This window comes from Triturus cristatus, chromosome 5_2 (assembly GCF_964204655.1).
Source record: "Triturus cristatus chromosome 5_2, aTriCri1.1, whole genome shotgun sequence".
NCBI classification, from domain to species: domain Eukaryota; kingdom Metazoa; phylum Chordata; class Amphibia; order Caudata; family Salamandridae; genus Triturus; species Triturus cristatus.
In genome coordinates this window covers 292,778,962-292,800,846 of record NC_140588.1, presented here as the reverse complement: position 1 = coordinate 292,800,846, position 21,885 = coordinate 292,778,962, and the positions used below count along the sequence as shown (strand labels likewise).

At 43.0% G+C, this 21,885-nt stretch overlaps 1 protein-coding gene across 2 annotated transcripts in view; it reads left to right on the top strand.

The window, feature by feature from the left end:
* The window catches only part of CDKAL1 (CDKAL1 threonylcarbamoyladenosine tRNA methylthiotransferase), a 2,121,425-nt gene that overhangs the window by 1,360,444 nt on the left and 739,096 nt on the right, over window positions 1-21,885 (top strand). For both annotated transcript variants that reach the window (XM_085607048.1, XM_085607049.1), the window contains exon 9: window positions 17,429-17,595. In XM_085607048.1, coding sequence (XP_085463174.1) covers window positions 17,429-17,595 — 167 coding nt within the window. The remainder of the gene's footprint in view (window positions 1-17,428; window positions 17,596-21,885) is intronic.

Here is a 21,885-nt window from a genome sequence, read left to right as displayed (position 1 = left end):
GTCTTTGTGGTTACACACAAATCTCTGTAGCAGGTTCTGTACTGACCAAGCTGTAGTATTTCTGGCTTTTACAAGCCACTCATGTTGCTTCAAGTGCAGCTCGGCTGCTAAATTGTCCTAGTGCCGCAACTGAAAAGATATGAAATTATGCCGCAGGAGAGGACCAAATTATGCGGCTAATCTTAACCTAATTATATGGCAAGAAAGGCCAAATTATGTAGAGTCATGTAGCACATTTTGTGATACTATTACTTCATTATTTTGTCATTTTTACCCATGGTAACACTGTCTGGGCAGAGATTTCACTTCATTAGTACCTGTTTAGCAACTAAATACAGCAATAAGCAACTGAAAGATGACCAGTCAGCTTTTGGAATGGGCCTTCCACTACGCTGGAACATGTTGCAATGATTTATTAACTTTTGATCCGTTTGTGCTAGAACATTTTTTTTAATTAAAATCTGCAGCAGATGATGTGGTAAATGTGCCAAATCCACAATTATGTGGAAACGCTGCAGAATCACATAATTCCTGTGGCCCTGAGTGTATTACCTTGATGTTATGTGGCATTCAGATCCCCGACACTGTGATGGCGCTCACCCCCTGCCTTAGCTCAATAACTCTTCTGTATATAATGCAGTTTGTAAGCGTGCCTTTACAGGCCTTTCAGTTGTTATCTGAATTTTGGCTGGGTGACTGACAACCTGGTGGGCTTTATTGTCCTTGCACAATGAAAACCACAAAAGGAAACTCAGTTCTTGGCTGACAACTCAGGCCTGTTTCCTTTACAGCCAGTTGTCTGGCTGGCTGCGAAATCTTTTTTTCCTGCATTTGTTATTAACCTTTGAGTCTTCTATTCTTTCCTGAACTGAATTTTATGTACAGTTACAGCAAAGCAAGGATCAGAGCGCAGCTGCTGGGCGAACACAGGAGACAGCTGATGAGCAACGATAATGTGGCTTAATTTCTGCAGCATGGCACATGTGTTTTTTTTGCCCGTCCTACTGAATCGAATTCCCTCCGCAGAGGCCGAGTTTTCTCCCCAAACGCCACATTTATTGAGATAGTGGTATAACCAGTGAAATCAGAAAGAAAGTTGGCTGAAAGGAGCCATGAAGATTCTTTTCCAAGGTCTGGCCTGGAGACAGTCTCCCAAACCTCATGTTTTGCAGAATGAGAATAATAAAAACAAGCGATATTTCTCGCAATTGCGAGAGTTTAAGCTGTTGGCATTGTAAATGACATGCCTTTTATTTATTTGTTTTGATAATTAAAACATAAATAAAAGGCATTGTCATTTACAATGTAAATAGCTCAAACTCTTGTAAATGCGAGACCTATTTCACTTCAAAGAAGCGGCCGCCACTGTCCTGGTCTGCTTGGAAAGTGAAAGCACACCTGGCGTTCTGAATGTTGTGGGAAAGCATGTTGTGCCTGCAGTAGGAGAAACCCATTAAAGAAAATAGGGCTTACAGACTAAATAAGACATACTGTGTAACTACAGAAGTAAAAGGGCCAGTCCTCATGGGAGGTTACAAATGAAGATAAGGCGGTACTAAGGAAGGACTAACACGCCATTAATGAATCAGAAGCCAGCATTTACAAAGGACACTGACACAAGCCAATGAAAAATATGGGCAGAGGGTGGGCGCAACTTCAAGTCCATACTCTAATACAGCAAGCCTCTCAGAGTAGCGCTGCCCAGGCTGTACCTAAACATGCACACACATATACATACAGGTGCTTTTGTTCAGCCTTTTTAATCGGTCTGTTGAAGTGTCTTTCACTTGTCCTTCTGCCCACCACAGCATTCAGGAGGCAGTGAGTTCTCACACTTCAGCTGTTGCGCTGTGAGTGACTTCATTTTGCCTAATCACGTGCACAACTGCAGATAAAGGCGTGCACTTCAGTGTTAGGGCTAATATGCCTGAGCTGCTGGGCCATGTCTTAATTTCTCTCTCTTTTTTTTTTTTTTACATCGTGGACAGTTTTTTGCATATTGCTTACATTTGTAAAAAAGAAATTTAAAAAAGTAAAACCATTGCATGCTTGTCAATGAAAGACCGGTTGACTTTGCCAGTACGTGTTGTGCTTGGTGGCTTCTAGGAAAAGCAACCAGAGTGAGTAGAAAGTTAGCCTTTGAATTCTTTCCCGAGAGGCTTCTGTTGGCCGCCTCTCGAAGTCGTGTTTCAGAAGTGTGAGGACCAAGGCTTTTGAGGAGGAAGGTTGTGTGCGTTCCAGAAGTGTGAGGACCAAGGCTTTTAAGGATGAAGGTCGTGTGCGGCAATATTATCCTGTGTATGTGTACACCAGAGGTCTTCAAACTGTGGGGCATGCCCGCCTGCGGGTCCGTGGATTCATTCCCGGGGGGGGGGCACAAATGTGTAAATGAAGATATCCTGGAGGCCCAACCTCGTTTATTTTTGGGCGCTCCAGGCCTCATGATTTACAAGCGGCTGTGGTAAAAACAAAAAATTATGTTTTGGAGCTGTGATAATGAGTGCCATGGGGGGTGAGTGTCAGTGAGTGTGGTGGCAGGGTCAAAGGCATGGCTAACAAAGAGTCAAATATTCTGTAATTTGGTATTTTTTGCCTTTATGTAACTGAATATAAAATTGGGCAAACTTCTTAAATAAATGAAACTGTGAGAAGTGAGAAATGTACTCTTTTACATAATGAACCCTGTGTTAGTTAATGTGATTAAAGCAGATGTCTGTGTGTGTGAATCTTAGTTTTTGCATTACTGACTTGTGTATTTATAGTGCTACGAGGTCCCAGCCTATGATAGGACTGTCACTATGTAAGTCATAATATTAAAATCATATTACAGTATGAACTAGGCTGCTTCAAAAAAAAAAATTGTGTTTGAGATAAAGCATGTGTCTTCAAAATTTATATTTTAGCAATAAATAATCAGACTGTACCTAGTGGAAACATTTTTGTTTCTCCATTACCACAGAAGTGACCTGATAACAACCTTACATTACCTCTTTAAAAGAATAAATCTTTGTCCCCAATGAAACTTTAAGTGACTCCATCAATTAAAGGCTATTGGGAAGGCCTGTTTCTTCTTTAGGTCTCTGTGCCCCCCACCCCTTTGTTTTCAGGCAAAGGTACCGCAATATCAGCATTAACTGTTCAGGGAGAACTGTATTTATACCAGATGGGAGGGAGGAGACAAACTGTTTTTCATTCAGATGCAGAGCCCTAATCTTCTGGACCCATGGGGCCTCAGAGTAATGGCCCAGGGGAAAGAGGAAGGGACTGAAGCCCATGGACAGTGAACGTCATCAAAGATGGCCTAGTAGAGGGGGCACTATGTGGGGGACATGTTTTTTTGTTTTCAAATGGTCAAGTGCAGCTTCCTCAGAGACATTCGCCCCAAGTATGGGAGCGAAATATGGTGATTCTTTTTTTCTTTCTTTTAAACACAGGGCCATCACTACCATTAGTGTAGCACCCCAATTGTGGCAGTCTCACTACCAAAAAAAACAAGCATTGGCATAACCAATAGGTCTCGCCTTTGGGACTTCATGAGTGTTTAGCCATGCAACAGTTGATGTTGTTGAACCAAGGATATTGTGCTGCATAACTAAATACTTATAAGGTTCCAAAAGCGAGACCTATTGGCTATGCCAATGCTTGTTGCTACATTTTTATTAACTTTTGCACCGTTTGAGCCAAAAATAAAATGTCTTTTTTGTTAAAATCTGAAGATTATGTGACAGATGATGGATTATGTGGCAAATCTATAATTATACAAAAATCTGTTCCTCGAATATGAATGTATCTTAAAAAAACAAAGACAAGTGTTGCTGCTCATTAGAAGGCTCTTTGCAAAGCTGAACAGTTATTTTTCTATTGCTTAATGATATATTTGGGTTTTAAGCTGTTACTAATGAGGTGCAACCAATGCCCAGACAGTTACCACGTTAAAAAAATGTGGAAATAATGAATACTGTTACAAAATGTGCCACATTATGCCGCATAATTTGCCTTTTATTGCAGCGTGATTTTCTCAATTCTGCCGCATAATTTGGCCCTCTCCTGCCGCATAATGCCAGTGGCTCTGGGCATACGTTACGGACCACTCATGTGCTTACGGACAAGGTACACAAATTCAGGATAGTCCGTGAAAAATAAGAACAGGTGGTCGCCTTAGATGGTGTGTACATGTCTCCTTAAATTAGGTTGCCGTTTAGAGTACTTCACTTTTCATGTGTTTTCCGAGATGACCCAATAGATCACTTTCAGGAAGATTAGTTGTTTTTATCAGGACCCGTGAGATCGATGTTGAACAGGGTACTAGTGGTTAATATGCTTGCCAACAAGCAGGCATCGGTTTCTATCTCGCTTATGGAGTGCCTTAACCATGTGATCTGGTGAGGAGTGAATGATGAAACGAAACTGAAACTTTGATATCCATTCAAACACGGCTGCAGGGGAAGCATTTGTTGGAGAGCGGTCTCGAGGCGGATGGCTTAAAGATGTCTGTAAGGTACAATATTCTTTATATGTTTTTTTTATTTTTTGTACGAAACACTTCATGCGTGAACACCCGGGAAATGCCGGTTCACCCACATTCCCATTCTAAGTATGAGGGAAATGCCCCTCATAATGTTTACAAGCGTGCAGCTAACTTTTATTCCTACACGGATGTGGCATAACAGGTTGAGTTGCCGGTTTTGGAGCTGGGGAACCCGGTTCGAATCTCTGTGTCGACTTATTTTGTTTTGATTCTGGGTAAATCGCTTAATCATCAAGTAATCTCCCCGTGCCTACAAAACCATGAATCTGTCCTCGTGTAATGTAACTGGGGGTCATTTAAAGCGCTCCAATACCTTCGGGTCGAGTTTGAAAGGAGCGTGAAAAGACGTTTGGATAAAGTTAGAACGCAATTAAAGAACAGAGTTTGTCATACAGAGTTGAAAGTAAATGTGGGATGGATAAGGCAAGAGTGATAAAAATAGAAACCCCTCACTAAAGTACTCACATTGCTTCCAAAAGTAAAGGAACACCGCTCCAAGGGGATAAACAAGCTGCGAGACGCGCTCTGTGGTGGGGGAGGGGCATTGAAGCGAGGCGCGCGCGCGCTTGGGCGAACGAGAGGAAAGCCAGATGGCGCCTCTGCTTGCGCCTGTGCGCGTAACCGCACACTGTATGCCACACAAAGCTGTGGTCGGACTTTTAAAAGCCCACTCACTAAATGTCTCGCCAGAGCAGCGCATGCGCTGGCACAGGCAAGACCTAAAAACGGAATAAGAGCCCATAGTCCTTGCTACCATTATAGCCCAAGTTTCTTGCTGCTGTTTATTATTATTTTTTTTTTTAACTCTAAGCAACAAAGGATCATTGATTTTCAAGGCAGTAGCTATCATTAGTGAAGCAGGCACTCTGGCATTGGGGCCCAGGGTTTTGAGAGGCCCACTGCTTCACAGACAGTCTATTTTTATTTTTAAAAGGGTCTGGTTCTTTTATTTTGTTTTCCTTTCTAACAATAAGGCCGAGGAGACTCTTGCAGAGAAAAGAGGGACAAGATGAAAGAGCTCATTTTCTAGGTTTTGCCTAAAGTGCACATGCACTGTCAGTGAAATCTATTGTTCAGAAAAAATTAAATCTTAAAAGGGGCTGAGAGCCCGCCTATGACTTAATTTTACGTACCATTGGTTGACTCCCACATCACTTTTGTTTTCTTGCTTCTTATTGAACAATGTGCCCTCCTCGCCTCCGGATTCTTCCCTGTGCTCCGTGTGTGTCCATGCCATGGAGCATGGATCGAGTACTACTCCTGGTCTGTGCCTGCACGCTTGCAGGGATACTTTAACAAAAAAATATTTTGGGCTGTAGCATTCCATCACAGTGAATTGTTTTGAATGCTGTTTCTACCCGTCCCTCTCGCCCTATCACTCTACCACCTCACCACCCATCACCACCTCCTTCTTGTCGTTGCTTGTCCCCTCTGACTTTCACTTGCAGTCCACATTTCCCCCATCCCCTGATTGCATTGAATTAAAGCCTATGTAATCTAAACGTTTACATCTAAAGCCTATGAATAATAAAAGCAGTGTGTTGGTGCTAGAAAAAGAGCTGTGGGAGTGGTATATGATGGCATGTTGCTGCTGGGTTGGTTATCTGTGTGTCTTTAAATGTCTTATGTGTCTTTCTACTCTGTAACAACAAAAGGTGTAATTCAATAGCATTTCGGAAACTGTGAGGTTTGTTACCATTGACAATCACAAACTAGTTTTATGTTTCTGCACTTCGTCATCTCTGCCCTTCTGTTAACAGGCTGATTTACTGGACAAATTTCATTTTTTTGGTAATAAAAAATGAAGATTTCAGGCAGGCCAGTCTGCTACTGTGCACTAAAGGGAGAGGGTGTGGTGTAACAGCCAGGGCTACCGGCTTTCGAACTGGAGAACCAGGTTCAAGTCTTGGCGTTGGCTCAACATCTTGTGTGTCTGGGCAAATCACTTTTCAGGTTTACTAACATTGACTTTTGGAAAACAGCGACCTTACCAGCTGAGTGATATACGTCGAAATATAGATATTTATTGGGGATTGTTTCCATACCCTGATTATTAAATCACTGAGGCGTTTACGCATTGGATGTGTGTCCTATACTTATTAAGGTCTTGATTGTGGGTCCGATCTGTACCCCAATAGTTTTTGAATTAAGGATTTTCACTTTATGTCCTGATGGCTTTTTCTGCGATTACCATTTGAAATTGTATAGCCCTGACGAAGTTCCCAAGGCACTAGGGAACGAAACGCGTTGGCTGTGTGCCTGTGTTTTATCAAGCATCTTCAAATAAAAAGAAGAAAATTTTCTGAAGCACAAGTGTTGGTCTTGTATGACTTTTGACAGAGTGCACCTTCCCTTTTTCTTGTGGGCAAATCACTTGCCTAATAAATAAAGCTAAAATGAATGTGTCCTTAACGTAATGTAAATGGTACTCACGTATAGAGCTCAATACCCTCAAGTCAAGTTTGTGCTATATAAAACTGCCTTCGGGGCAGCATTTTCCTTTACCAATCTGTTGCTTTTTATTACTATGTTTTTTTCCGTTTTTAATTTTTTTTACCACATTTTGCAAAGCAGAGTGTTGTAATGCGCAACGTATATAAAAACATTGACAGAACCAATAGATCTTGTGTAGGCAAAATATTGGTTTTGCCAGTGCTTGTTTTTACCTCAAAGAGCCAGAGAGGCTGTTTCAAGATTGGAGTGGTGGTCAGGCATGGTGAGGAAAGGGTGAAAGAGGCAGAGGAGATAGCCTGCTACTCAGTACCTCATTTATCATTAATGCAGCAGGCGCAATTGCATTAGGGCCCAGAAGTGTGAGGGCCTCAAACGCCCTAATTATGGGGAGCAGCATATTTGGGTCATTCAGTGGTTTTGTTTGATACCTTTCCTGTTTCATAATTCTCCATTAAGTGGGGATTATGAGATACCGAAATAGTACCCCAGACATGATCTCATAAGCCCAGCACCCCACTTAACCCCGCCTCTACCGCTCCACCAAGCCTTGCCAGAAAGGTTTGGAGGTGCACCTGACTTCAAAACGTTTTGCTTAGGGGAGGCGCAACGCAAAAAGTTTGTACAGTATGCCATCGGTGCGCTTGCTGGAAACCCTACAGTTTTCTGTAAGAATAAATTCGAAGTGTGAAAGAACGATCTGGGGGGAGGGGCGCACGAGAAGGAAGTGAGCCTTGTAGGCTGCAGATTGGTTGCAGAGCCTGTCCCTCACTTGTCACTCAGCCGGCCGCTTCTCTCCTCATTTGGCCCCTGGCACACCGGGTCTGCCGCGCGGCCTCCCTGATCTTGGAGCAGGCCAGACTGCTATTCCTGTTTTGCAGCTGCTTCCCCTCCTTGTGATTTAATTCGAGGTTCTGGCCCACCAGGGGGCTGATAGCCCCTCCCCGGCAGACAGAAGAGCTGGCTCTTGTTTTGCACATGGCTGTTATTTCCTCGTGCATTGGTAATGATTTCTCCCTCACTTTCACCTAGCAACAGCGCGGCAGCCACCCAGAGCCTCTTTCCAGAGAAAACATGGAACATTCTTGGACGAAAAAAAAACAAAAACCCATCAAAAAAATTCTGATTGGCAAAAAATATTTTTGAGCTGTAGAGGGTTGGAAAATTGCAGTTGTTTGGTAACATTTAAGGTTGAAGCCATCTGTTTTGCATCTTTTTTGTTGATTCCATGAAATATGGTGTTTGCCCCTCATCCTTGGGTTTGAGACTATATTTTAGAAGTGAATCTGACGCTACAAAATTTAAATAGGGCACCATGCGCTGGTCGCTAGTTAGAACATAGTCAGTTTTTATTTTCAAGTTAAAAACAGGAGAAATGTTTCGCCTATAAATATGCCATGTAATGTTTTCGCAATAGGGTCTGCTTCCCTACCATATCTTTTACCTTCCGTATTTTTCTGTATATACACAATTTCTTTCAAAGTTGAACATTTAAAAGTTGAGTGCGCATTTTGTATAAAATTAAGCAAGAGGGCATTTGAAAGGATTTTTTGCGAGGCAGCCTTGCAGTTTCATAGGAAAATGTTAATAATAGGTATTACTGTAACCCATTGAAATATTAGTCAATTATCAACTGTGAAGGAAAAAAAAACTAAATTGCCCACAGTCATGACATAACAGAAGTATGAATACTGACCCGCTGTGCTATCGTACAAGCGGTATTTATTGCCCAAGTATATGTGTGATGAGATAGGTCAGTAGTTAAAGGTTTTCGCAGTACAGAGCGCTGTCATCTGAAGGTCACAGATTTCGGTCGTCATACATTACTCCGATGGTGAATGGACTTGGTGTTGAGTACAGGGTGTAACCAAAGGGTTCTGGGCTTAAACCCAGAACCGCTTCACACTCGTACATCAGCTGCTAAAATCTGTAAGTAACCCATGTCTTATATTTGAATCCTGGTAGGCCTAACTCAAACTTTCATGCTTTTGTGATCAATAAGATGGGTAGCATTGAGTTAGTTTCTAAGTAACACATAGAATGAATCACAAACAGTTCATTTTATGTTCTGTGATATATTAGTGGCAGTAATTACTGTAAATGCCTAGATCGACAGACGCGCATTATAATGTAAATTGAGTGAGCCATGATATTTCTGTTCATTCGTGTGGCGCATTAAGATGTCAATTGTTGTTCATTCGTGTGGCAGCTTATTGACTTCAGTTTTTGGATAGAACTATATTCTCTTGTTAAAGCACTTGAGAAGCAGAAAACTTGCATGTCTCTGTTTGTCTCCCCTGTCTCATGCTCACAGTGGCATGTGTTTGAAATGTGGGTGGAACCTTTGACCAACATCTCTCTGCTGTCCAAGAAGTCCATAGATTAAGTGCTCGACCCCCCCTTTCAAAGGTCTGAGGCAGAGCATTACATTCCTGAGATTTCCAGAAACACCTGAGTGTGTCTGTGTATGTGACTGAGATGGACAAGGGAGGTGGTGGGGTAGATGGAAGCAGCACTGCAGCTATACCACTTTGCCAGTCTGATTCATCGTAACCTACACCAGTCAAAACCCCAGTAGGCACAATCAGTGCCCTTCCTGCAAGTTGTGATGTAACACCGGCAACGTCATCATTTGAACTTTTGGCAGCTCCCCCCACATGAAAATGTTTGCAAAAATGAAGAATGCACTTTAAGCTGAATATTTTTTTACTTTTAGATAACTGTGCCTAAAAACGTTTCCCTTTGCTTCCTCCTATCGTTTCCATTCCAGTAGTTTGCACAAGAGCCATTCTGATATTAAGGAGCGTCACACAAAGAAATGCATTGTGCGCTCTGTAAATAAAAATCACCAGGAAGCAAGTTAGGACTATAATGTATTCTTTATCAGATGCTTTTACATTTTATTTTTTGCAATCCTTTGGCCCGGATCCCGAACACCTGATAGGCCTACACGCAACACTCCTACAAATCCTGCTTGAACTCTCATCTCACTTGCCTTTGTAAAGGTCACTTATTCAGGGAGGCTCTTCCAGGGTAATTTCAGACTTTTTCCTCTAATGAATATAGTTTTACCAGAGTGTGCTCACAATCTCCTATGAATTAATGTCCATTTTTACAGCCAAAAGGGCCCGCTTCTTGGTTAGCAGGATAATACTGTGGTTTCACAGGAAAGCTCCTTCAGCTGCTTGCAGTATTTTGTTCCTGACCTCTGATGAACTTAGAACTACTATCACCTTCATTTCTCTCCTCTACTCCATTGATCTTGCTGATGCCACCCTTGATTTCTGATTCATCCAACTGGAGAAAGGAGCTGTGCGCAGATGTACCACATCAGCCTCTGTTTTCTCCTGAACGGAATGTCACCAGAGAGGTGGGAAGCGAGCTATTGGAAGTTTGAAAAGTAGAACAGCCTTACTGTCTAGTAAGTGGCAGCAGGAAGCCTCAGCTGAGATAATGTACAGTACTGTAGTACAGATTTATTGTATTTTATTTATTGTTTTTGCAAATAATTGCAGAAGCAGATAGTCACTTCAAGCACTCAAGTGGTAAGATGAGGAAAAATATGGTAGAAGAAAGACATTGGAAATATGTGACTTAATTCAGTCCACCTGCTTGCCGAAAAGAAGAATCCTGAAGAATTTTACAGTATTTTTCTTAATCTATCTTTATATGAAGGAAAAAAAAGCCCGGTTACTCCTAAATAGGAGGGAGAAGGAGTACCGGGATTTTTCTCTGGTTTGCCTGTAGCTTCAGGACAGCAGCAATAAGTGATTCTGTGACGTTGACTTTAAATATCTGATCTCTTGTAAATGAACACCTGCTCTGATGCAACACTCTGGAAGACCTTCTGGAAAAAGTGGTGGATTTTGAACCAAGCTCTGCCTGAGCTGCAACCAGTGGAGAGACAGTGCTGGCGGGATATTATCCATCTTTCTCTAGCTATAGATGAGATAGGCAGTAAAGTTTGCCACTTGAGTGAGTTTTCATAACTTTTTAATAGGAAGGCCTATATAAACATTGCAGTAGTCCATAGGAAAAAAGTCACTTAACTAAGAGAAAGATTCGACGATTCATTATGCGGTGTGTAATCCGTGGCCTCTGGCTCTCCAGCACTTTGGAAGGGAGAAGTGGGATACATCAGTTGTTGTACAGATCCACTGCACTGTGGGTTGTGTCATCCTGGTGGCATCCCTCAGGTGAAACGGGCTCTTGCACATAGTGGGGACTTGATGGGCTTTGCACCAACTCTTTGGGTCTTCACCCCAGGTGCATTCACTAAAAGAGAGAGAAATCCTTTGGCAGCAAGATCGCCCAACATACCCACCTCTCTCCAGTAATGACTGCTCGCAGGGAAAGCCGGTCCCAGGGAAAGGCAAGCTCATTCTAGTGATTGGTCTATCAAGGTCAACTACACAGCCTCAGCAACATCAGCCTCCCTGGGTCCTCGTAGAGGAAGGGATGGATGCCTGTAGTACTGGCTTCCGCACTAATATAATTTAAAATGAGTTAAATGTAGCATATAGCTTATATCTTTTATTCTATGTCCATCCTCAAGATTAAAACCAACTCCCATGTTTGATGATTGTGGTCCGAACGGCCAACATGTTTCCTTGCCACACATTACCTTACGGGCAAATTCATCAGGGCACAAGTACCAATAGTCACCCAAATATTGGTGTTTGTTTACATGAGGCACTTCCTATATATATTTTCACATAACCTTTATGGAATGTATGGTTATGGAAGTCCTTTGTCATTGGGCCTGGCAATAGTATAACACAGGCACTGGATTTGTCTCTAAATATATATTGGAGTAGGATCCTCCCCTAACACGCAAAATAATGATAGGGGTTGCCTTTTGAGAAATATATTTGTATATATCCTGTGTGAGACATATCCGGGGCTGTATATTTGTGTTGGCTTTTTGAGTGTGGGTCCCCCTTGATACAGTATCTCTCTTAAGCTCCTGTTGTATTGAAGCCACAGTGGAGCGCCTGGATCTTTCTCCATTGCTTCTCTATTGCTGTCAGCAAACTCCTTCTCAGTCATCACCTGGGTAAGGTGACAGGGAGAAGTGTGAAAGACAGACACAGTGCCGTGAAGAGAGCTTCCAAGCAGAAGCAAAAGGAATGGTGACAGTCTCATCCTGGGAGAGCGATGCAGTTCGTAGATGCCACCAGCAAGCAGGGCCAGACTGAGAAAGCAAACCAGCCCTGGCAATTAAGTTGGAACGGGCCCGGGGTAGTGGGGTGCTGATGGGAAACACTGCTGCTGCGTTTGTTACAGGGGTCCGATATGGTCGCACTGCTTGCTCCAAAACCGGCCCCCACCGCTCCAAAACCGGCCCCCAACGCTCCAAAACCGGCCCCCAACGCTACAAAACCGGCCCCCAACGCTACAAAACCGGCCCCCAACGCTACAAAACAGGCCCCCAACGCTACAAATCCGGCCACCACTGCTCCAAAACCGGCCACCACCCTTCCGGCCTACTGGGAAAATGCCCGGTGTCCGCTATGGCCAGTCCGGACCTGCCAGCAGGCATTCATCGTATTTCATTTATTTTCCCCTCTTTCAAATCTTCTGCTCCTCTCACCGTTGTCTTCTCACCTGCTTTCTCAAGCATACACCGCCCCACCTGAATTTGAGGAGAAGGAGGAATTTGTTGTCAAAGCCTGAACTCTTCACAGTCTTCACTCACTGATATTCCAAGAGTCGGGAGCAAGGAAGGAAGGAACTGTTGAGTGAGGGCAGGGAGATTAGGTGGGATCTGTGAATCTGATTTCACTAACCTGCTTGTAAAAAAAAAAAAAAAAAAAGGAATACAAAGATAAGGCAGCTCCAAACTTGTTTAACTTGATAGAGTTTCGTACAGTGTTGTACAGGGGTGCCTTGTATTGAAATAGGTCGTCTTCCCTACTAAATATGGGGTTTGTATTGCTCGTTGTTTCCCACTGAAAACTGCTGAGAGCCACGGTGACACTGGAGGAACCAAGCCACCAGGTTGTAGTGACCTGCCATCCTTGTTTCACGTTTCCCTCTCCACATGAAAGTTTGGTACTTGTCAGACTGGAATAAAAGCCCTGCGCGGCAACAGTCAGCAGACGACAGCTCCGTTGCTGTCAAGTCATAGAAATAGACGGCGAAGTGCGGGGTGTGATCTGTTAGTTCTCTAAGTGTTTTTTTTTTTTACAGGAAGGGAAAATGTGCACGGATGCATTCTGCACAGAATTGAAATATTTTTCAGCTGAACTATGGCTTTCAGAGGCGTGTTTTTTGGGAGAAAGTATTGTCCTTCACAGTGGAAGAGAAGCCTGTTTTTCTGTCTAAAAAATGCGGTAAACACTTGAAAAAGAGGTTATTGTGACCGCTTACCTCCAGCATTATATGTTGGTTGTCTTGTGGCTGTTTGTAAGACTATTCTGTTCCACCACCTTACTTTACCCCTCACTTGCCTGCATACCAAGCATGGACGTGCCTGTTCATCACAGGAAGTCACATGCTTCAACTGGGAACATCTGTACCCACAGCTTAAGCGCACTCTTTCATCAATGTTTTACCACATTTAATGCTTTTCATTAGGGGCCTCAGAAGTCCGGATGGTATCCCGTTTGAGGAAAGGACGTCGGAGTATCATTTTACATTTACTTGTTGATGGAAATAAATACATCTATTCTCTGTGGCGCCTCACCATTTTGGACTGTTTCTGGGGTTTTTTGTTTAGTAATATAGTGCTGGTCAGATTTTTAATAAAATGCATTCATATCTAGTTGTTCTTTTTCCTCTTCAGAACTGTTGTTTAACCCCTAGAGTAGAATTGAGAGGATGTTTTTATTCCCTGTCTTTTATTTCCCCCCTACTCTGATGAGTAGAGTTTGTAAAGTCCTACTTGCATACCGTATGTACACTTGCATATCTAAATAGCGTCGCTGTTATGTAGAGCAGCTCATTCTCCTAATTAAGCTGCACCTCTTACATTCTATCACTTCGAACAGCACTCCCATATATTGACAGGATCCTAGAATATGTAACCAACATGCAGACATGCGCTACTAACCTTTTGGCCCATAATGGTAGCAGTCCTGATGGCAATTATTTCTAGTACATGACCTCTGAAGGTACAATTCTCTGTACAGGAACATTGATGGTATTTGCTGTATCCCCCAGCTATGTATGTACAAGTGGTGTTATTTCTCCTGCCACAAGATATATGATAGGCATTTTACTACCATTTGGACACATTGTATGGGATATTTATTGTTTTCCTGTGGCACAAACATTTCGCCACTGTGCACCAATTGTTTCTCCGGTATGCAGGCTAGCTATTTTTTTTTTGTCTTCAGAGACTGAACAATACTCCTCGGGGCTGTGGCACATTTAAAATTAGGTACCATCCTACGGACTTCACCTCAGAACTGTTCCTAAAGCCTTTTATCAATCAAAACTTATTAGAAACTGTGCTACGAAGTGATCTTTTTTGCCCATGTTTTTACTAATTTTATTGGGGAATGAGCTCTCAGTGTCCCTCCCCACCAACCTCTCTTGGCACATTGGTGGGCTCACATATTAAGCTACTATTTCGTTTTTGTTGTGGATAATTGGGGTAGCTAGCCTTTTCCTTCCTTTCTTAAGAGCACTGCAAAGAGCGCATTCTACAACCTAAAACTACTCAACAAAATTAAACCCTTCATACCTCCCAATGACCTTAAACAGGCCACACAATCTTTGGTTCTCTTCAGATTGGACTACGGGAATGTGATCCTCACAGGCGCGGCAAAATCCCACTTAGCTCCCCTCAGAACAACTCTAAATGCAGCTGCTAGAATGGTGATCGGAGTGAAGAAATAAGACCACATCTCTCCCTCTCTAAGAGAACTAAAATGGCTCCCAATTGAAGCACGTTCCAACTTCAGAACTGCATGTCTCACACACAAAGCTCTTCATACTGGTAAACCTGCCTACCTAGCCTCTAAATTCAAAAAGGCAGTCCAGATGAGGAATCTTGGGAGCACTAACACACTACTCCTCATTCCTCGCATAAAAAAAACCCTAACTTGCTCCTTCTCTGGAAATCGCCTAAAATCTGGAACTCCATCCCAGTCCAAATCAGGACTAACCCCTCCTTCATAAACTTTAAAAAAGAACTCAAAGACCTCTTCCTCAACCAAACTCTTTCGAATCAATAGCTTCCATCCGATGTGACATAGCTCCTCTGCCCCAGGAATTTCGCCCAGTGAAGAATATTGACACTTTCACAAAAAGGCATTTTCATCGCCCGCCTTTTGATTTGCTCCTACGATCTCTTTCAAGCTTTAACAGGAGTCCTCATAAGACAATGCTACTTATTGAAATAATATGTGTCCGATTGCATCATGATAAATGTTGTAAAGCGCTCTGATATCTTCGGGTCTAGCTAGCGCTATATAAGAGTCGTAAATTAATTCATTTCTTTTCAGTCACAACAGAGATGAAGCAACCAGTTCTCCACTGGAGAAGTGACAGTTTGCTTCAGGTGCAGCCCCTACTTAGGGATAGCATCCAAGCGTCTGATACTCTGGCAGAAGACTACTGTGAGTCCCTGATAGGTGGTGTATGTCCTCTCTCGCTTCTTCTCCATAAAACATCTGTACCTTGCCATTCAGGAATGCAAGTCACTCTTCTTATAATGCAAACTACAGGTAGGGACATTTTTTATGTTGGTGGCCTTCACTGGCAGTGATACACAACTAAAATGTTGATTCTTTTAGAGATTTTGCAAGGCAATTACATAAGTTTCATCCGTCTTATATAGGATTCTCTTTAAGGGTTTGCAGTTTTTCTGTCGTGATTTTCTCATCTTGTCCAGTAGAACTAGACCAGATCCCATCACGGAGTCCTCCTGCAGTGTCAGTAACCACTTGACGCAAAATTGTAAGCCCTGCACATGAGCTGACATCATAAGGTGACTGTGACTAAGATATTACCCAACCTTTGAATTATGGCATCTAAAGGCGAATACAGTTTAAGCACCAAACCATTAAAGGTTGGTTGTAAAGGCGTGTTTTGCTGGATGCTGTCGTTCCATAATGCGAGTGTCAAAGCTGAACTTTTGTTGTTTTGCCCTAACCACTGGGTCTGCTTTTCAGCCATGTATGTTTACTGTTGTATAAATAAATAAGTTGATTTCTTCCGTCCACTGGTCTTATTGCGATGTTGAAGTTGATCACGGTGGAGCCACCACAAGAATATTATCCACCCCCGGCCCCAACACACTTTTCAGCCTCACACAAAGGGCTTGGACTGTTTAACCATTGACTTAAAAAATACTCGTTCTGGCAGTGCTATGTATGGGGTGGTTTCACGTTTGCATAGGCACCATAAAATGTACTCTCATTCATTGAAATCTGCCCCTGGGGGGGTGACCTTCAAGTATGCCACAAAGTGTTTTCTCAGAAAGCATCAATATAGCACCCATTTTCTCAAAAGGCATTGAGATGACCAGCTCTTAAGAAACTAGGGGGGAGATGAGCATTACACAGGTTTGCATACCCCAGACGCCTTCTTTGTGCTTCACTGTGGTCATTGTGTTGCATCCCACCAAAGTAGCACATTGACGGTATTAAAGATCTATGTTTCAAAGGCAAAATATAATAATGCACATTGATTTTGTGCTTTGTACCAGGGGCGTAACACGGGCCCCTGCGGTGCGGGGGGGGCCCCAAGCTGCAAGGGGCCCCCTCGGCACTGCACTCTGGCCGGAGAGCTCCTGATTGAGCCCAGAGGGGGCTCCTTCTATGTACCGTGCAGGGAGGCCCCCTCACTTTTCGTTACGCCAGTGCTTGGTACTGCTACTATAAAAATAATGCCAAAAAAAGGTTTTTTTTTTTTTACCCACACCTGGCTGTTGCACAACCCATTTATTAAGTGTATCTTTACACATATTTCCATACGTTCACACGGCTCTTGTAGCTCGCATTACATCGCAGTATATGATGCTATATCTCTTTGACCACTTTCTCACTGGTACCGCGTCCCACTTTTTACCCCATATCATTACAAAAAGCTTCTGCGCTCACTCACTGCTGATAAGGACTGTTTCTATGCCATTATCGCCTCTGCTGCACTGCGTCCAAGACCCAAGCGTCCATGTACAGTAAAAGACCTGCCTGCACTATTAGGTTGAATAGGATGCTGCTTAGAATGCAGCGTGCTAGCTATCAGCCGCCAACGTTAATCTCCCCACACAACACAGCGATAATTTACCACATTGTTGTGGCACTCTGGTGCTCATAAAATGAACTTAATAACCCACTGCTGCCCGTGGGATAAGCTTCTTGCGCTATACAATGGAGTCGCGGACTGGATGCATAATCGTCTTCTGTCCCACTGCATTAAAAGTAGGGCCAGCAGCTGTATGATAAAATAAACAGCGCCTGAGCAGATTTGTTAATTATCTTCTCGCTTTCTCCGCAGAGGGTGTGTGCGAGATATGGCTGACCAGCGAAGACACGGGGGCCTATGGGCGCGACATTGGCACGGACCTGCCTACGCTCCTGTGGAAGCTGGTAGAAGTAATTCCAGAGGGAGCCATGCTGAGGCTGGGTATGACCAACCCTCCATATATTTTGGAACATCTTGAGGTAAGTAGGTGGATATTTTTGGTAAGGTGGCATTTTCCAAATCAAAAAACGTGGTGTCAGGTAGTTGCATCAAATATGTTTTGCTAAAGAACCTGTTTTGCCGATACATGTAGCGTAAGTGGCTTTGAAACAAATATGGCGTGTTCGGATGTGAATTTTGCACGGCAGCATTCTTTTCAGCCGTCTCCCTCAATCACCCTCAAATGTACCAATGAGATCATGCATACACGTTCTGTCTCAATAATTGTCCGCCATATTGTCCTCGCAGTTCCATTTTCTTTATCCCATTTATTCTGCATAACCCCAGGAAACGCTGGGCACTTTAGCCCGTCCAATCCGTGTCTACTGGGCCCTAAACAAATTACAAATGTTCTCTGCCCTGGTATGTCGTATTGATTTTCGGTGCAAAGGACAATGTTCAGTAAGTCAAATGTTTTTTTTTCCGAGGCATTATTGCAGTGTGTATGTGACCTGCACGTTTTATGAGGGAGGGGTTGTCAGATTTATGCTCACGTCCCAACCTCATCCCACTTGCCCTGTTTATGAGCCATTCTGGCAGGTCGTATCTGGGAAATGCTGACAATTAGAGTATCTGCTCCTTCTAGAATGGGGAAAGAAGCCTGTAAACCATGAGGGAGAGGGCTGTACGTTTTGCCAAACATGATAGAAACGTTCTGTGGGGAGGGCAATGCAATTAATGCCGTGTGGCCTCAGGCAGGACTGCAGGAATAGAGGACAACAGGCTGGCAGCTAGGCGCCATATAAAGGGACTAGTTTGAAGAATTGTTGCATGGTGCGGGTGGCCCTCCTGAAGCTGGCAAATCTCTTGTGCACTAAATAAATGATCACAGCTTTCGAGAGCAACCGACCAACGTGTAGTTAATGCAATAGTACAAACGATAAAGCCAAGCGAAGCTGTAGCAGCCATGTTAACTGAGGTGCAGAGTTCAGTCTGTTGCATCGCATGCATGTTTTCTTTCCTCCAGTTTAATTCTTCCTACTCAACCCCTCCCCAGGAGTGGGGGAAGAGGATGACGCTATGGAAGTTGGCAGAAATCTGAGAGCCACCACCCAGGTCTTCGACTGACCCTTCATTTCGTGGGGCTGTATGTCAGTACATTTTGTTAGGCACGGGGAGATTAAGTGATTTGCCCAGAATCACAGGATGTTCAGCGTCAATGCCGAGACTCGAACCCGGTTCCCCAGATTGGAGGTCCACCGCCCTAGCCCTTAGGCCAACTCCTCTCCCCTAGCTCCACTGCTTTAATGAGCAGTTTTTCGATCCTTGTTTGTGATCTGAAACAAGATCCTGGACTGTTCAATTCTGTTCTTGGAATTTTTAGCACCTTAAGATCCCCTCATGTAAATGCTGCAGTCTACATAAGGACACGAACCGAGGATGAAAATGTGCAAGTATCATGGTTTTTCTTTTTTCATAATGTAGATCCACAATACCCTACAGATGATAAATATATAAACGTCCCAACCAACCTGCGCCGACAGCGTTTTTTTTAAAACTGTGAAACATTTACATCAATCAACCAGCTGCTGTAAAAAATCATTTTTTATTTTTGTCTCTTTGTCCAAAATTCTACTTAACCAGTGCAATAAAATGCTTTATGGCCCATTGTCTTTTATGTGTTTAGTACAGTCTAATACAGCATGGGCCACAGGCTGGTTCCCAGACCACTGCATGATGATGATCTCAATGCAAATTGTTTCTGCACTCCCTTTCGTCCTCTCCAGAGCAGTGTTTATCATTGAAGAAATGCATAATCCATTTCACACTAAGGCAATAAAGTCAACTTGGACCATGAAGATTGTGGAAGCGCCATCATTTTAGGTCGAAGTCTACCAGACAGTGCAGCAGTCTGATTTGCTAATGACATCTTGTCGTCATTCAGAAAGCTGACCTAGGAATGCATTCCATCCATTGCTTACCAGTGGCTTTGTGTTTGTCCCTCCCGTTGCTGAAACATTGTTTACTGTATTCTTTCAGTCAGAAATCCTTATTCGGCTAAATTCCAAGACATAAAAGAATACATCATAAAAAGCATTTCTGATTAAAAAACACAATGAAGTTAATTCAATTACAAATATCAGATTAAACAATTCCCTAAATAAGAGGAATAATTTACAAATGTCCAAATCACAATCTCTTTTCAAGTAATTATCACGAAGGCATATAGGCACAACGGTGTTTGAACTAGAGGCGGTAAAGGAGCAGAAAAAGGAAGCAACTACATGCATAATACTTATTGGCAAAAGTTTCAAAATTTTATCATTAGTCACTATGGGAAGCAATCCCACACTAAGGGATCTTGAAACCTGTGCAAAAGTTATAGTAAAAAAACATGAGAATCATTTTCCAACAATATTCCATAACCGAACTGCGGAGAAGATGTATTTGTAAACCATTAAGCAGATACATTCATCCTTTAAAAGCTGAAGGTAGTGCAAGGCAGCCTGACATTTATTTTCTTATTTTTAGGAATTTTAAAAGTGGTGTTAAAAAAGCGCGTCTTGGGATGGTATAAAGTTTACAGAAAAATATAAAATGCAGCGTATTCTGTGCTGATTTTGAATCACATGGGCACGCAATCAATTTGGCACCAGAATATACGTTACGCGGGTATGAAACCAACAGATAAGAGGTTCCCAACCTGAACCGTATGAGATAGTACAATTGTGCATGGCTAAAATAAAAAGAGAGATAAGGCTCAGTGCCTAAGGAACAAACTAGAAGTGAGTGATCAAAAACCATTTTTTTCCCAATCTCCAGAGTATCTCTTTTCAGATAGGAATGAGCCAAAAATACTTTCTTCAACTTGGCCCTTGATATTTTAGCACTATTTCCTGGGTTGTAGAAATAATCCGACAGACACAAAATATTCAGCTGGGCTGTAACATAAGAAATCCAAGGGATTCTATTCACCCACTCTAATTTTAGGCAATCTGTGATGACAGCGTGGTTCAGAACTGTTTCATCCTTTACCCAAATGTAATACCACAATAATAGAGGAGCTAGTTGTATGCGGAAGGACAGCGGGATCACGCCGAGCTTGCTGTGAGTAGTGGCGGCAGTGCTTGTTGGTACAGTCAACAGGCGTTTCAAAAGCATGTTTTCAGCTCTCTGTAGGCCTTAGGTATTACAGAAGCCCCAGACTCCTTCTCCATACAGAGAAGCCGCACACGTACGTGCCTTATAGATTTCAATAATTGCTCTTATTGGGCACGAGCCTAGTTTTTAGCAAATTTAAAAATGCCCTCCAAATTTTTGTCTAAACCCCTAGTCCTTGCCTCTATTAAGTGAAACCAAGTGCTTTTTGAATGAAAAAGAATTCCTAAATAAGGAAAAGTTGGTACATAAAGCAATTTCTCACTACATATAAAACATGTCTTTACAGTTGGAGATTTACCCACCACCAGGATATGGGATTTGGCTACATTGGTCTTCAGGCCAAGGTCATTCATAAAATTGTTAAAACTAGTTTAAAGCCTTTGCAACCCCACCCCGGTTCTGGACATTAAAACACAATCGTCTGCATATAATAATGCCGGTAACAACCTTCTGCCTATCTGGGGAGCATCCAAATCCCGTTTAAAATGTAGCTTTCTAAATCATTTATATACAGACAAAATAAAAATGGTGCAAGTACGCAACCCTGGCGGACCCCGCGGCTCATCTTAATTGGGGCAGTGAGTTCCCCACCTGCTCCATAGCAAACTCTCCCTAAGACATCCTGATGCATGTCTGCTATGAAGTGCACGACAGCTGGTCATATGCCCATTACCAGCATCTTCTCCCAAAGCTTCCCTCTCTGCACCCAGTCAAAAGCAGACGTCAAGTCTATAAACCGGCTTGGCTAAGGTGTATCTGACCAGATGCAGATTGAGGCACTGTTCTACCGTGCCCAGGCCTCTCCTGAAGCCATATTGGATATCTGAAAACTTACCGTTTTCTGTTACCCAGGCCACCAGCCTTTCTAAAATGACTCTGCCCATGATCTTGCAAGTGCAATCAATTAGAGATATTGGCCGGTAGCATTTGGGATCCGCCCTAGCACCTTTTTAAAGATGGGAACAATTGTCACGGATCTCCAGGAGTCAGGAGGTCCCTGAGCCACATAGCAGCTTAAAATGTTTGTTAGCAGCTGGAGCCACAGGGTATGTTAGCTAAAAACAAACCCACGGGAATACCGTCAGGGCCAGAGGCCTTGTTCTTCACTGTCTAAGGCCCTGTCCACCTTATCCAATGTTGGAGGTGCCATAGTTATTGACCCATATTTA